This window comes from Chiloscyllium punctatum, chromosome 5 (assembly GCF_047496795.1).
Source record: "Chiloscyllium punctatum isolate Juve2018m chromosome 5, sChiPun1.3, whole genome shotgun sequence".
NCBI lineage: Eukaryota > Metazoa > Chordata > Chondrichthyes > Orectolobiformes > Hemiscylliidae > Chiloscyllium > Chiloscyllium punctatum.
This window is the reverse complement of record NC_092743.1, coordinates 38926687-38943953: the sequence shown is the minus strand read 5'-3', so window position 1 is coordinate 38943953 and position 17267 is coordinate 38926687. Positions and strand designations below refer to the sequence as shown.

Here is a 17267-nt window from a genome sequence, read left to right as displayed (position 1 = left end):
AATCAAGGTAAACTTGCAGGTTGAGTCAGTAGTTAGGAAAGCAAATGCAATGATGGCATTTTTTCGAGAGGACTTGAATATAAAAGCAGAGACGTACTTCTGAGGCTCTATAAGGGTTTGGTCAGTTCACATTTGGAGTATTGTGTGCAGTTCTGGATCCCATATCTCAGGAAGGATGAATTCGCCCAGGAGTATGCTCAGAGGAGGTTCACAGGAACGGTCCAGGAATGAAAAGCCACATCAATGAGGAACGTTTGAGGACCCTGGATCTGTATTTGATGGAGTTTGCAATGATGAAGAGGGATCTAATTGAAACTTTGAGAATACTGAATGGCCTGGACAGAGTGGATGTTGGGAAGATGTTTCCATTGGTAGGAGAGACTAGGACCCAAGGGCACAACTTTAGATTAAAGGGAAGAAATTTTTAGAATGGAAATAAGGATAAACTTCTTCAGCTAGAGAGTGGTGAATGTATGGAATTCACTGCCATACATATTTAAGTCAGAGATAGCTAGGTTTTTGATGGTAAAGAGGATCAAAAGTTACAGGGAGAAAGTTGAGAAATTTATCAGCTATGATTGAATGGTGGAGTAGATCCGATGGGCTGTTTGGCCTAATTTCTGCTCCTGTGTCTTATGGCTGCAATAATAAGGTCAATAATAGCAAAGTGGCTTTGAAGCTGCCAGACCTTTGTAAAAACCCAACTATTTCACTGTGTCATTTAAAGATGGCAATCTTACATTTATTACCCATTTTGTCCTTTTTGTGAATCCAGTCCCCACAAAGTTATTGATTCTGAACTGTCCTCTGAAAAGCCTAGCAAACAATTGTAGTCGGGCACTTAAGGACCTGCAATAAATGCTGGTCTTGACCACAACATCCACAACCCAAGAGATTTTGTTTTATAAACCTGGTATGCAAGTCAGAATCATCATTTCTGTCACCTCCTTGAGTGTTTCCCTCCAAATATATATCCGCAAACACTTTTTAAATGCACTGGATCTGTTCTAAATGTTTACTCGCTTACTCACTTTGCCATAAACTCATCTTCTTTGCTCAAGTTCTCTTCCGCTAATGGTCTCCATGATGTGGAGGTGCCAGTGTTGGAATGGGGTGAGTAAAGTTAAAAATTGCATCACAATAGGTTGTAGTCCAACAGGTTTATTTGAAAGTGCAAGCTTTTGGAACGCTGCTCCTTCGTCAGATAGCTAGTGGGGCAGGATCATAGGACACACAATTTATCATAAATAAATAAAATGTCATACAACTGATGTGATGTATTGGTCACTAACTCTGTAGACATGTCTCTTTGGCCTGAAATTAGGTCCAGCATGCATGAATTATTTCAGTGTAAATTTACATTGCCACCCAGTGGGGAAATGAATTAAGACAACATATTCCCAAGGAAGACTTCCTGCTGTTTGTTTCTTGCACTCAGCTGGACTTGACCTCTAGTTTTATCATTTTTAGATTTCGTCAGTGTGGAATGGGAATCTGGTAAGCTTGCTGCGGAGCCTCTTTGCGATCAAACTGGATGCTCATAACCATGTCCTGAGGTCTGTTGAAAATGAGATTCATTGGCGGTTGAGGCGTCTGAGCTTGAAAAACCTTGCTTCGTTGGCAGGCTACTACACCAGCTATGCACAGACAGACGGACAGAAAGTACTGCTTAGTGACATAATAAAAAACGTGGAGCTACGCTGGACTGAGATCACAGATGCAAAGACTGTAACCACATTGATGACAAAGCTGGGACCCCTATCAAGTGCATTAATGGGCAGACTGGAGGATAAGGTATAAGTTACCTGTACAGTGAAATATTTTTCATCAAAAATGTTTTGTCCCTGTAATAATGACCTATGTTATACCTTGAACTTGAAATATGAAATATAGATGTATTTGTATGATACATGTTATACACAGAAACAATGTTAAATTGAATATCAGAATATTGAAGTGTAAGAAGCATTAGAGGGAAGTTTGATGAGGGAGAAAGGAAAAAGGAAAAGAAGAATATGTTGCGATGGTGAGATAAAATGGTATGAGAGAAGGCTGTGTGTGGCATAAAAGCCACTGTTGTCCAGTTATAACAAATGGTCTACCTCTGTTCTGTAAATACTATGTAAAACACTGTTACATACTGGACTATAACATGAGAAGTGGAGAGAATGCAGTTCTTAAGACATGGTGTGCTATTTAATGTTTACGCTCACAAGAGTGGACACTTTTTATGGTGTTCTCCATGGTAGCTAGTATCTATGCATGTATCTGTATGGCACCCATCGAAGTCACTCTTCTTTCTGTATGTCAATCATGGCTGAGATGGTATTACTGTTGCCTGAATCTCAAAGTTTCAGGTTCAAGTAAAACTCCTGTATTTGAATACACAGTCGAGACTGATGCTGTCGTGGGGGACTGAATGGTTAGTCAAATGTTGGAGGTGTTGCCTTTCAGATGAGACCCAATCCAGGTGAATATGAAAGATCCTATGACACTACTTCAAAGACAAGTAGATTTTCCTGTTCATTATTTATCCTTCAGTCAAAATCACTGAACCATATTATTACTGCTCTGTATGTGAATTTGTTGTTTGCAACTTGCTGCTGTTTCCTACAGCAGTTATTATACCATAAATGTTCATTGGTTTGAAAGCACTTTGAGACATCTATTGATTATGAACTGTACTACATGAGCACCTCTGCTTTTTTCTTTTATGGTCCGATGTTTCTCAACACCAGGTTATAGTCTAGCAGGTTTATTTGAAATCGCAAGCTTTTGGAGCACTGTTCCCTTATCACAGGTGAAGTAAAGAGAAGCACACAGGCAGAGAGACCAAAAGATCATACAACTGGTGTAAGTGGAGTGTCAACAACTGAATAGCAAGTGAAGAAATGCCCTAGTATGCAATTAATTGAGGCAGAGAGATAAGGACAAAAAAATTAAAAATAAGATGGTGCTGGAGACAAACCACATGACTGGAATAACATGATGGTTATGAGAGTTGCATGCCCAGGATCTAACCAAATAACAAGTAATCCCAAAACTCGGTAAATTAATTAAGGTAGAGAAATCATAGCAAGTTATTAAGGTGATGGTATCAGAAGAGGACAGTAAAGATGATTTTATAAATTCAGAACAGTATGGTGGGGTCACATGTGGTGCAACATGAACTCAAGATCACAGTTGAGGCTGTTTTCATGGGTATGGAACTTGGCTATCAGTTTCTGCACAGCAATTCTGCTGTGTTGCGTATGTTGAAGGTCGCCTTGGAGGACACATCCAAAGATCAGACACTGTCTGCTTGACTGCTGAAGTGTTCCCTGACTGGAAAGGAACATTCCTGTTTAGCAGTTGTTCTTTAACTGCTGAAGTTTTCCCCAGGCTGATATGTTGGGGAACACTTTAACGGTCAAGGACGTTCAGCCTCCGATCTTCAGGTAAGCATCCTCCAAGGTGGCCTTTGATATACAAAACAATGCAGAATTGCCGAGCAGAAACTGAGAGGCAAGTTCCATACCCATGAAGACTGTCCAGTTAACTTTTGAATTATGCACTGGTCCCACATATGCCACCATCCATATAAATCAGTGTTCATGACTCAGCTGTCAATCTTGGTTAGTGGTAGCAAGTCTCACTTCAGGAACATGTGCATATGATCTAGATCTAATACCTCAGTGAGACATTGAGGAAGCACTGTTTTGTTGAAGGGGCTATTTTTTAGATGAAGTGTTAATACTGGGTCTCATCTGTTCTGGTTGAAGTTAAAAGTATCCAAAGGGCCAAGTAAAGAAGAGAGAGGGTAATCTGTCATTTAACACAAACAGGTGATCTGGATATGATCTCATTTCTGTTTCTGGGACACTACCACATGCAAATTGGTTGCCATATTTACTACATTACAACAGTGATAACACTTCAGCTGTAAAGCTGTTTGTGATATCCTGATGTTTTTTCCGAAGATAAATTTATACAAGTTAACTTCTGTCTTGAGTATGCATTCTGATTATTCATTTGTTGAATTTACATTGCAGGGCTTGGAATTGGCTGAGTTTTTCACTCCTGATGACACAAGAAAGGTGGCACTGGCTTTGGCGATGCAGAATCGGCGCACTATTCCCTTACTTCGTGCCCTGTCATATCATTTCATGCAGAAGCACTGTGACCTGAAGACTGGAGTACTGGTCGACATGGCCTTCGCTTATGGTTTGTGAAAGTCAAATGTCTCTGATTAATGAGAAAGCAATATGATTTTACACTGTATGAACCAGGACCAAATGAACAGGAACATTTATTGTGAGGCTACCCCTGCAAACATATTTTAACATAGAACCCACTGTAGATGCAAGAATTCTGAAAAAAAATCAAAATGCTGAACAGTTGCCGTAGGTCGTTAGCATCCAGATGCAAATGGTGTGTTCTGTGTTTCACCTAAAACTGAACAATGACTTTAACTGCTGTTTCTTTTCTGAAAAGTTTGTTGGTGTACTTCCAGCACTCACTTTTAAATACTGTTTCGAAGACACAGGAGCAGAATTAGGCCATTTGGCCTATCAAGTCTATTGCACAATTTGATCATGGATATGTTTCTCAATCCTGTCTTCTCCCATAAATCGTGATCCCATATGAATCAAGAACCTATTTATCTCTGTTTAAAAGACTCTCAATAACTTCACCTCAACAGCACTCTGTAGCAATGAGTTCCACAGATTCATGATTGAAGAAATTCCTACTCATCTCTGTTCTAAAGGGCCAGCCCTTCACTTGGAGGCTGTTCCCTTGGATTCTAGCCTCTCCGACTAGTGGAAACATCATCTTCATATCCATTCTATCCAGGCCTGTCAGTTTTCTGCAAGTTTCAATGAGATCCCCCAATCCTTCTAAATTCCATCAAGTACAGACCCAGCATCCTCAAACTCTCCTCATATACCAATCCCTTAATTCCTGGGAGTTTTCTTATCACCCTCTTCTGGACCCTGTCAAAGGCAAGCAAATCCTTTCTTAGGAACGGGGCCCAAAACTGCTTATAATATATCAGATGTGATCTGATGAGAACCTTTGACAGTCTCAGCAGTACATTTCTGCTCGTTTTCTCGGCGTGTTGAATGGTAACATTCTTCCTACCAAAGTACATAACCACACACATTCCCACATTGTATTCTGTCTATGCCCACTCTTCTCGCCTGTCCAAGTCCTTCTGTGGCTTCCCCGCTTCCTCAACACTACCAGACCCTCCATCTATATTTATGTCATCTGTGTACTTTGCAACAATGCCCTCAGTTCCTTTGTCCAGAACATTAATGTATAACGTGAATAGTTGTCCCAACACTGACTCCAGCGGAACTCTACTAATCACTGCCATCCTGAAAAAGGCCCCATTATCTCTGCTGTCTGCCTTCTGCCTGTCAGCCAATTCTCTAGCTATGCCAATAGCTTTCCCCTAACACCATAAGCTGTTATTTAGCAACCTCCTGTGTGGCATATTGTCAAAGGCCTTCTGGAAATTCAAAGAGATCTTGTCCACTGGCACCGGTCTAATTTGCTAGTTATTCAAAGAATTCTAACAGATTTGTCAAGCATGACCTCCCCTTGAAGCCATGCTGACTCTGCCGTATTTTACATGTACTTCCAAATTCTCTGCAAACTCATCCTAAAAAATGGACTCTAAACTCTTTATCAACGACCAAGGTCAAGCTAACCGGCTTATAATTTCCAGTCTTCTGCTATCCTCCCTTTTTAAAAGGGGTATTACATTAGTCATTTTCAAGTCTCTGTCATCCTCCCTGTCTCCATTGATTCCTGAAAAATCATCAATGTCTCCATAATTTCCTCAACTACCACCTTCTGAACTCTGGGTGTAGTCAATCTGGTCCAGTTGCTTTATCCACCTTTCAACTTGTACAGCACTTTCTCCTTAGTGGTGGCCACTACACTCAGCTGTGCCTCCTGACTCTCTTGTAGATCTGATATGCTACAGGTGTCTTCCACTGTGAAGACTGATGCAAAATAACTATTCAGTTCCTCCCTGAGCACTGACCAATTTAAGGTAGTTAATCTAAGGGCGTCTAGATAACTCGTCCTCCTCCTGATGTGTCATAGAGTTCAAAGCTCAGACTCCAGCTCATCAAATATGAGACAGAGTTTGTCAAGCAACCAGCACTTGCTACAGATGTGCTCACGATGAACCACATTGGGGTTCACCTGCTCACAAATCATTATAGGTACAAAACATCGCTTGGCCTGTTTTGTTTACATAGTTCTTAATTTGATTTTTAAAAATTTCCTACTGAACCTTTAGTCTGTAACCTGTAAATATTTCCCCTCTTTTTACCTTAAATCTGAAAGTAACCAAAATAGACAGTAAAATTAGTCACTATTGCCAACCAATGAACTTACGGTGTTCCTGTGATGTCACTTTTTTTTGCTGAGCCACAAAAATGCAAGCAAACAGCATCTATTCCCCTCTGCATCTTATTCCCACACTGCTCCAAATTCCACAAGCAATACTCTCTATGGCCATGTTGCACTCCAGATGTGATTGCTTCTTCCCGATTGTACACAGCTTACTGTATAATTGATATCAAGGAGTGAGTCAGCATACAAACATATGAACAGGGTTCAAATCACATCTGCTCCAGAGGTGTACCATAAATCTTTGAGCAGGTTGATTAAAAATATCTATAAACTTTTTTGTTTACAAAAAGGAACAGGCCACTTTGGCCCTCAAGAATGTTCAACAATTTAGTAAGATCTTGGTTGATATAATTATTGTACATTCCTACCTATCTCCAATAACTTTTTAACCCCTCGCTTATCTCCATTTGCGTTGAAGAATTTGAAAACTCTTGCTTGCATTGCTATTTGATGAAGACTGTTTTAAAGACTGTTTGAGATAAAAATTCTTCTGTCTAAATTAAGCGCCTAATTTTTCAAGTGTCCTCTAGTTCTCAATTCTCCTACAGAGGTAATTTCCTTTTCAATTCGACTCTATTAAAACCCCTTAGGCTCTTTTATGTTTCATTCAAGTCACCTCTTGCTCTCCTAAGCGCCAGTTGATAAAATAATAGCCTCTTCAATCTTTCCTCCTAAAACAAGATTACAAACTGAAAATTAATGTAGATATTTGGATATTTCATTATGAAACTGAGAATGAATGGAAGAACTTGCATTCATATAATACTTTTCAGAGATCAGGTCATCCTAGACCTTAAACAAATTTAGGAAGTGCGAAGTTATAACAAAAAAAAATTTAGGAAAGTTAAGTATGGGTGTGACATTAGCATTGGCAAATAAAATCACTGGAAGTGAAAAGTTGCTTTAATATGCAAAGATCAAGAGGATCACTGAGGAAAGAATAGGACTAAAAGGCGAAGTTGTTGGTGAAGAGACAAGATATGTTCTTAACGAGCAGTTTAATGTGGATAAATGTATGGTTATCCCTTTGGTGGCAAGAACAGGAAGGCAGATTACTACCTAAATGGAAACAAAGAGGTTCTTCTGCAGCTGTATAGGGCCCTGGTGAGACCAAACCTGGAGTATTGTGTGCAGTTCTGGTCTCCAGATTTGTGGAAAGACATTCTGGCTATTGAGGGAGTGCAGCGTAGGTTCACGAGGTCAATTCCTGGAATGGTGGGACTACCGTACGCTGAATGACTGGAGTGACTCAGCTTGTATACCCTTGAGTTTAGAAGACTGAGAGGGGATCTGATTGAGACACATAAGATTATTAAAGGATTGGACACTCTGGAGGCAGGAAATATGTTTCCGCTGATGGGTGAGTGCCGAACCAGAGGACACAGTTTAAAAATACGGGGTAGACCATTTAGAACAGAGATGAGGAGAAATTTCTTCACCCAGCGAGTGGTGGCTGTGTGGAATGCTCTGCCCTAGAGGGCAGTGGAGGCCCAGTCTCTGGATTCATGTAAGAAAGAATTGGATAGAGCTCTCAAGGATTGTGGAATCAAGGGTTATGGAGATAAGGCAGGAACAGGATACTGATTAAGGATGATCAGCCATGATCATATTGAATGGTGGTGCAGGCTCGAAGGGCAGAATGGCCTACTCCTGCACCTATTGTCTATTTTCACAAAGGTGTGAACAATTTTTTCTGGATTTTCTTTTAACCAACTTAACTCGATTTCACGGGGCAACGATCACTGTGTTTCCATGCGGTCAGTTCTCTTAGATGGTTTAAATGTTTGGCTCAGATCACAGAATTGTCACAACACTGTCCAGATGAGCATTTCACTTTGTTTCTGTTCCCTTAATTTCATTCACAGCAGATATTTTTATACCCTTGGCTAATGTCAAACTGTCCATAACTCTGATCACCTTTCCACTTTATTACTTGTTTTAAAATATGAATACGTTTGTTGTCCACTCATCGTGCTTTTTATTGCCTCCTTGATCCTGCTCCAGTTGTAACCCAGTAAAGATTGTATAGAATAGTGAGCTAGTGGCAACATTATTTCTGCTCATGGCAATGGGGAAATGTATAGTTTGACCTAACTCTTCAAACCTTATCTGATCAAGTGTCTTAGTTTGATTGGCATCTGTAGTATCGCACTGCGATTGGGAATTGTCCCTACGAGGTCTCAGAAGTTGAGGCCTGGAGAAGATCATATTGAAATATTTCATGAAAATGTTTTATTTGTTTACTGAAAGAAATACCTGTAATAAATTAGTCCTAACATCTATGAAAAGTTTTCATTTCCCTTTTGTTGTTCCGACAGGGAAACTGAATTTCCAGCAGACACAGGTTTTTCAGCGGTTAGCAGCCGAGCTTCTACCCAGGGTACCAGAGTTGAGCCCCATGGATGTCATGCGATGCACAAAGTCATTTGCTTACCTGAAGTGGCTCAATCTGCCTCTGTTTGAGGCTTTAGCACAGGTGAGGCAGCAAAGGTTAACACAGACATTGGAACTGTCCTTAAAGGCAAGTTTTAACTCTGTTTATCTGTAATATTAACTGGCCAAGCCGATAAGACCGATTAGAGTATTATGGTGCACAGACTCTCAAGCAGGAAGGGAACAATAATCTCTACTTATCCACAACTTTTGTAGTAATGAAAATTTCCAAATCCTGCCCAGAAAATGGGAGAATCTGAAGTTCAAAAGATTGAATGGCACAATTTCATTGCTAAACGGGTTGGGTTTAAAAGCCGAGAGGTAATGTTGCGGCTGTACAAGGTGCTGATGAGGCCACACTGGAGTACTGTGTGCAATTTTGGTTTCCTTACTTGAGAAATGATGTACTGACACTAGAGAGGGTGCAGAGGAGGTTCACTAGGTTGATTTTGGAGTTGGCTTATGAGGAGAGACTGAGTATATTCATTGGAATTCAGAAAAATGAGGGGTGACCTTATAAAAACATATAAAATTATGAAGGGAATGATAAGATAAAAGTAGAGAGGATGTTTCCATTGGCAGGTGAAGCTTGGACAAGAGAGCATAGCCTGAAGATAAGAGAGAGCAGATGTAGGACTGAATTGAGAAGGAACTTCTTCACCCAGATGATTGTTAATCTATGGAATTCCCTACCCAGTGAAGTCATTGACGCTACTTCAGTAAACGCTTTTAAAGTTAAGGTAGTTTTTTTTTGAATAATAAACGAATTAGGAGATACGGTGGGAGAGCAGGTAAGTGGAGCTGAGTCAATGAAAAGATCGGCCATGATCTTATTGAATGGTGGAGCAGGCATAAAGGGCCAGATGGCCTTCTCATGCTTCTAGTTCTTCTGGTCTTATTTCAGCAAATAATTAATTGAAAGCTGATGAGTATTGTGTTGAAAATAAAGGTCCCAGAAAGAATTGACAGAGATGAAAGTTATGCCAAGAGAAGGTGGAATGAATGATGTAGAGTAAATGTATTGAAACAGCTGGATGAGTGGGAACTGCACCTTGTGTTGAGGGTGTTGCAGAATAAGAAATTCATTGGAGCACGAATAGGCCTTTTTATCCATTGAGCATGCTTTGCAATTCACTTTGGTCATGGTTGATTCTTGATTTCAATATTGTAATCTTTGGTAACAGTAATAAGCCAAAACTTTACACTGGTAACTCTGGATTTACCGAATTTGTGCGAACTTAACATCTATCTATTCCAACCCATGGGACCGTAGTAAGTCTACACAGGAGCAGAAATCATTGGTAAGCCATCACACAGCATTGAATGCTCTCTGAAAGGAATTCAAACCCTGGATGTATGGCTGAACCTGCCAGCAAGTTCAAAGTGCGGTTGATTGAAGACAAAGTGGAGGAGATGGTACCAAACACCAGAAGTTTACTTAGTGATGGTTAGCTCATCTGATTCAAGACATGGCACAGATTATCTTCCCCGTGGTTAGTGGTGAGAATGTCGCAGTTGCAGTAGTGATGGTTCAAGAAGGCAAGTCACCACCACCTACTTGAGCAACTGGGGATGGGCAATAAATGACGCCCATATTCCATGAATGAATACAAAAAAGGTTTCTCTTACATCCTGAACAAGTATGCACCGAACAACATTTCTTGAAAGTTACAGCATTGATTCACAGCTTGTAGGTAGCAGAAAATATGAGGACATTGTAGCTAGACAATCGCACCTGCTAGCATTTAGTGCAGCAAACCGTATTGAAATTAGCCAGGACACGCAGCATGTTAGCTGTATGGTAAGTGCAGTATGTCAAACCTCTGTGAAGCAGTGCTGCATTTCAAGATTTGTACAAGGTGTCTGGTACAAAAAGACATTGTGCCTGCCTGTGCAATAAGTCTGTCTCTAAAGATGTAGCCAGAAGCTCCGAAGGGGAACAATGAAGGAAAAGGCAGGTGTAGCAGTATGACAACAGCAGCAAGGAAGGCTACATAAATGTGACCTGATACACAAAGTTCACAACAGCCCAAACTTAACTCAAGGCCCAGAGTGGAACAACATCCAACCAGAGAGCAAGCAGACTTTCAGTATTCTAAATCTAACACAACTAGATTAGGTCAATCAACTGGATTGCCACAATCAGCAACATTTGCTCAAAGAAAATTGGTAAATACACACCCAACCCAAGATTGACATGAAAGATAGTGCAGGCATCCTGCCAGTCCAAATTCTGAAGGACATGTGTCAGGATTGTTGAAACTTAACAAGACAAGTGACAACTATTAACTACATCTAATGGGTCGCCAATTCCTTACTTTAGTACCTTGACAATGCAGTGCAGCTATGTCAATCCACTATAGCAACCACACAAATGTAGCTGGTAAAGTATGACCAGCAGTGGTAGGACTACCAGCACATATGGATTTGAGCATTCTGACTATCCTGAGATCACTAAGGTAACCATGGTGGTAGAAATAACCAAGAATATTCATGTTTTAGACCATAAGACCATAAGACATAGGAGTGGAAGTAAGGCCATTCGGCCCATCGAGTCCACTCCGCCATTCAATCATGGCTGATGCGCATTTCAGCTCCACTTACCAGCGTTCTCCCCGTAGCCCTTAATTCCTCTAGACAACAAGAACCTATCAATCTCGGCCTTGAAGACATTTAGCGTCCCGGCTTCCACTGCACTCCGTGGCAATGAATTCCACAGGCCCACCACTCTCTGGCTGAAGAAATGTCTCCGCATTTCTGTTCTGAAATGACCCCCCCTAATTCTAAGGCTGTGTCCACGGGTCCTAGTCTCCTCGCCTAACAGAAACAATTTCCTAGCATCCACCTTTTCAAAGCCATGTATTATTTTGTACGTCTCTATTAGATCTCCCCTTAATCTTCTAAACTCCAACGAATACAATCCCAGTATCCTCAGCCGTTCCTCATATGCTAGACCTGTCATTCCAGGGATCATCCATGTGAATCTCCGCTGGACACGTTCCAGTGCCAGTATGTCCTTCCTGAGGTGTGGGGACCAAAACTGGACACAGTACTCCAAATGGGGCCTAACCAGAGCTTTATAAAGTTTTAGTAGTACATCTCTGCTTTTATATTCCAACCCTCTTGAGATAAGAGACAACATTGCATTCGCTTTCTTAATCACAGACTCAACCTGCATGTTTACCTTGAGAGAATCCTCGACTAGCACTCCCAGATCCCTTTGTGCTTTGGCTTTATTAATTTTCTCACCATTTAGAAAGTAGTCCATGCTTTGATTCTTTTTGCCAAAGTGCAAGACCTCGCACTTGCACACGTTAAATTCCATCAGCCATTTCCTGGACCACTCTCCCAACCTGTCTAGATCCTTCTGTAGCCTCCCCACTTCCTCAGTACTACCTGCCTGTCCACCTAACTTCGTATCATCGGCAAACTTCGCTAGAATGCCCCCGGTTCCCTCATCCAAATCATTAATATATAATGCGAACAGCTGTGGCCCCAGCACCGAACCCTGCGGGACACCGCTCGTCACCGGCTGCCATTCTGAAAAAGAACCTTTTATCCCAACTCTCTGCCTTCTGTTAGACAGCCAATCCTCAATCCATCCCAGCAGCTCACCGCGAACACCATGGGCCCTCACCTTGCTCAGCAGCCTGCCGTGTGGCACCTTATTAAAGGCCTTTTGAAAGTCTAGATAGACCACATCCACTGGGTTTCCCTGGTCTAACCTACTTGTTACCTCTTCAAAAAATTCCAACAGGTTTGTCAGGCATGACCTCCCTTTACTAAATCCATGTTGACTTGTTCTAATCAGACTCTGCTCTTCCAAGAATTTAGAAACCTCATCCTTAATGATGGATTCTAGAACTTTACCAACAACCGAGGTTAAGCTGATTGGCCTATAATTTTCCATCTTTTGCCTTGATCCTTTCTTGAACAAGGGGGTTACTACAGCCATCTTCCAATCATCCGGGACCTTTCCTGACTCCAGTGACTCTTGAAAGATCTCAACCAATGCCTCTGCTATTTCCTCAGCAACCTCTCTCAGAACTCTAGGGTGTATCCCATCGGGGCCAGGAGATTTATCAATTTTAAGACTTTTTAACTTTTCTAGCACTATCTCTTTCGTAATGGCAACCATACTCAACTCAGCCCCGTGACACCCTTTAATTTTTGGGATATTACTCATGTCTTCCACTGTGAAAACTGACGCAAAGTACTTGTTAAGTTCTCCTGCTATTTCCTTATCTCCCATCACTAGGCTCCCTGCATCAGTTTGAAGTGGCCCAATGTCTACTTTTGCCTGTCGTTTGTTTCTTATGTACTGAAAGAAACTTTTACTATTATTTCTAATATTACTGGCTAACCTACCTTCATATTTGATCCTCTCATTTCTTATTACACTCTTTGTTATCCTCTGTTTGCTTTTGTATCCTTCCCAATCTTCTGATTTCCCACTGTTCTTAGCCACTTTATAGGATCTCTCTTTTTCTTTAATACATTTCCTGACTTCCTTTGTCAGCCAAGGTTATCTAATCCCTCCCCGGTTAATCTTTCTTTTCTTGGGAATGAACCTCTGTACAGTGTCCTCAATTATACCTACAAACTCCTGCCATTTTTGCTCTACTGTCTTCCTGGTTAGCCTCTGCTTCCAGTCTATTTTAGTCAGTTCCTCTCTCATGCCTTCATAATTACCTTTATTCAACTGTAACACCATTACATCAGATTTTGCCTTCTCCCTTTCAAACTCCAGACTGAACTCTACCATATTATGGTCACTACTTCCTAAGGGTTCCCTTACTTTAAGATCTTTTATAGAGTCTGGTTCATTGCAAAGCACTAGGTCCAGAATAGCCTGCTCTCTTGTGGGCTCCATGACAAGCTGTTCCAAAAAGCCATCCTGTAAGCATTCCATGAATTCCCTTTCTTTAGATCCACTAGCAACATTATTTACCCAGTCCACCTGCATATTGAAGTTTTGTCAGTCCTTCATTGACAAAATTTGTATCTGGGCGGTTTTGATCCATAATACGTTTCAAAAGTATGTTGCACATCAGAGAAAATGCAATTCTGTCAATCTGACTCTCCCAGAAAGTTCAGTGTCAACATATAAAAACAATTTAATTATCAGCTGGATGACATGGAACACTTTGTGGGTCACCTCACTTACTCCTGTAGGTCAATTATATGTGTAGTTAATAAAAAGGAACATCGGTACATCAGGATCTGGGGTGTCATTTCTAAGGAGATGACCATGCAAGATTCCAACATGAAAGGAATTGAATCCCAAGTTTGCAGGAGATAAATTCTTCCTTAGGTTGCGTACCAATCATAGATATTGTTCAGCGCACTTAGCCAGAAAATCTGAGGAAGTCACTAAGTTCAGAACACAATTTCAAAAATGTTGTTTTCAGAGACTACTTTATGACTTGTTAGTTTCTTTGATTTCCAGAAGCATATGAACAGAATTACAGAAATGTGTGCCTGGATCTGTATGCATGGCTGATGATATTGCAGTAATAGATAAAACAGAAGAAGAGTCTGATCAGAACCTTCACTCACTGGTAGCAGTAGCTCACTGTCAAGGGCTTATTTACAACAGCAAAATGTACCAGGTGAATATAACTCAATTACTTAGGCTCATTATATACAGTTTGAAGAATCAATCCTAAACCAGGCAAAGTCGAAGATATAAGACCAGTGCTTACCTCAAAAGACCAAAAAAAGGGCCTAGCGATGCCTTGGGTTCTTCAATCTCTTGACATAATACATTCTGAAGTTTTCCACCAAAGCATTGTCATTGAAAGAACTCCTGAAGAAAGATATACCATTGTTATGATCCCAGCTGGTGGGTCTGCTGGATAAGTCAGATTGCAGAATGAAATCTGGCTTGATAGTTCTTATTGTGTTGAGTTTGTTAATGCAGTGGGATAGAGCCATAGACATGTAGGTAGGTGCATGTTTACTTTTAAAAACTGAACATAATTTTATTTCACAGAAGGTAAAATAAAAAAACAAATCAAGCTACCTGGAGTAAGAGAACGTTTTTACTTGTAACACAGGGATAACTAGGGGGATAGTTCTTCAACTGTGACTATCACAGCATGCTGAGGCTTGAACTAGACTGGTACATATTACAGCATATTTTTAACTGATATCAACTCTTACCTCCAAGCCTGTCTTGATCCCTTGCAATTTGTCTGCTGGCTCAAAAGGTACATGACAAACACCACCTCCCTAGCCCTGCACTCATTCCTGGAATATCTGGATAGTCAAGATACCTGCATCAGGCCTCTACTTATTGATTTACATCTCCAGCTTCAATACTACAATCCCAACCAAACTAATCTCCAAACTCCAAGATCTCAGTCTCTGCTCCACCTTCTCGAAGTGGATCCTCGACTTCTTGACCCACAGACCGTAATCAGTGAGAACAGGCAACAGCACCTTCTCCACGACAGTCTTCAACATTGGCACCCTAACCCTAACCCCATTGGCTGTGTATTCAGCCCCTTGTACACCCATGACATTGTGGCTAAATTTCATCTAAACTTCATCTATAAGTTCTCTGATGAGCCCATCATTGTAGGCCAGATATCAAACAATAAGAAGACAATACAGTAAAAGGATAAAGTGCTTGGTGGCATAGTGTAAAGATAACAATCTCTCCCTTATCATCAGCAAAAGTAAAGAGTTAGTCATCAATTTCAGGAAGCAAGGAGGAGGACACTCCCCTATCTACGTCAATGGAGCTGAGGTGGAGAGAGTTAAGAACATCCAGCTTCTAGGAGTGATGATAACCAACAATCTGTTCTGGACCACCATGTATGTGCGATGGTCAAGAAGGCACAACCTCTTCCTCAGGAGACTTAAGGAAATTCAGCATGTCCATAAGGACCAACTTTTACAGATACACCACAGAAAGCTTTCTATCTGGATGCATCATGGCTTGGTACGAAAAATTCTGTGCTCAGGAAGAAACTACAGAAAGATGTGAACATAGCCCAGTCCATCACGTAAGCCAACCTTCCATCTGTTGACCCCATCTATACTTCTCGCTGCTATGGAAACACCGCCAACATCATCAAAGACCACTCCCACCTTAGTTATAATCTTTACCAACGTCTTCTGTCAGGCAGAATATACAAAAGCTTAAACACACGTACCAATAGATTCAAGAACAGCTTCTTTCCCCCTGTTATTAGACTTCTGAATGGACCTCTCACATTTCAAATCTAATGTCAACCTTGCTTTGTTGTGCACCTTCTTTGCAGCCGTAACTTTGTACTGCTTGCTTTGTTCTATCACCCTATGAATGTTTGTATGTACGATCTGCCTGTAGTGCATGCAAAACAAAACTTTTCACTCTACTTAGGTACATGTGACAATAAATCAAATCAAAATCAAATCATTAGTCCAATCCAGTAGAATTGACATTGCCTTTGCTTTTGTATAATTCTGAAAGGCAAAAAAGATATGTCTGCAAGAGGTGACTTTCGCCTCGGAAGGGTTGATAAGTCTCTCCTTGTTTGAAGCTTCCTGACAGTTTACCTGTGTGACATTCCATGGGCTTTGCTCAGGATGTTGCCAGATGCTGAATTTAAGTCTGCAGTTTTTCCTGTAACATTCCTCCCTTTAAACCAATGCATTTTTGAATTAAAAGTAATAAATGTCTGTAAATATTTTGGGCTTCTGATGCATCTTCATAAAAGAATGGATTCTTGAGAACAGTGCCCCCTTTAAGCTATGCATATGCACAGCAATGGGCATCAGCATGCCAATCCTATCATTGACTCCAGCTTCCAGAAATTGTTGCTGCACATGGATCTCAGGAGGCTGTGTAGCCAGAAAGAACATTCAATGGAACGTTTACATTGGGAGTGAGTTATGGGATAAGTCAGAATTGTTAGAGATGTATTTGTTATGTATAAACTTTTATGTATTATAGATGTAAAATGATTTCTGGTTATAGTAGAAATCCTGATTGTTTTAAAGAATGCAAACAAAAGTGTATTAACATCAACTTTATCTCATGCAGTATGTACTCGAACATTGTGACAATATGACTGAGATGCAGCTCTGTAACATTATCATGGCTTTTGCTCGTCTCAATTATCAACCAACCATAGGAGAGGCCTTCTATGCTAAGGTAGGAATATTGTAGTTGGTACAGACTCTATGTTAACATTCTCACCTTTGGGTTTAAAATAGAGAAACATAATTGGGGTCTAAGACCAGTGATTTGGCCAGTTCACTTAAAATTAACCTGATGTTAGCTGGGAATGCTTAGTTATTACAGGTACGTTTAGCTTTCAGCTCATTACACTATTCAGTTGGATCAAAACTGATCCAAACCTGAACTCTATGCATCTACCTTAGCATTATATTTTTTGATTGCCTTAACTCTCAAAAATGTTAATTAGGAT

At 40.6% G+C, this 17267-nt stretch overlaps 1 protein-coding gene across 1 annotated transcript in view; it reads left to right on the top strand.

Moving 5' to 3' along the window:
- Positions 1-17267, top strand: part of tbrg4 (transforming growth factor beta regulator 4) — a 44066-nt gene that overhangs the window by 10742 nt on the left and 16057 nt on the right. The window contains exons 3-6 of the mRNA XM_072570077.1: positions 1471-1794; positions 4032-4203; positions 8730-8887; positions 16880-16990. Of these exons, the coding sequence (XP_072426178.1) occupies positions 1471-1794; positions 4032-4203; positions 8730-8887; positions 16880-16990 (765 nt within the window). The remainder of the gene's footprint in view (positions 1-1470; positions 1795-4031; positions 4204-8729; positions 8888-16879; positions 16991-17267) is intronic.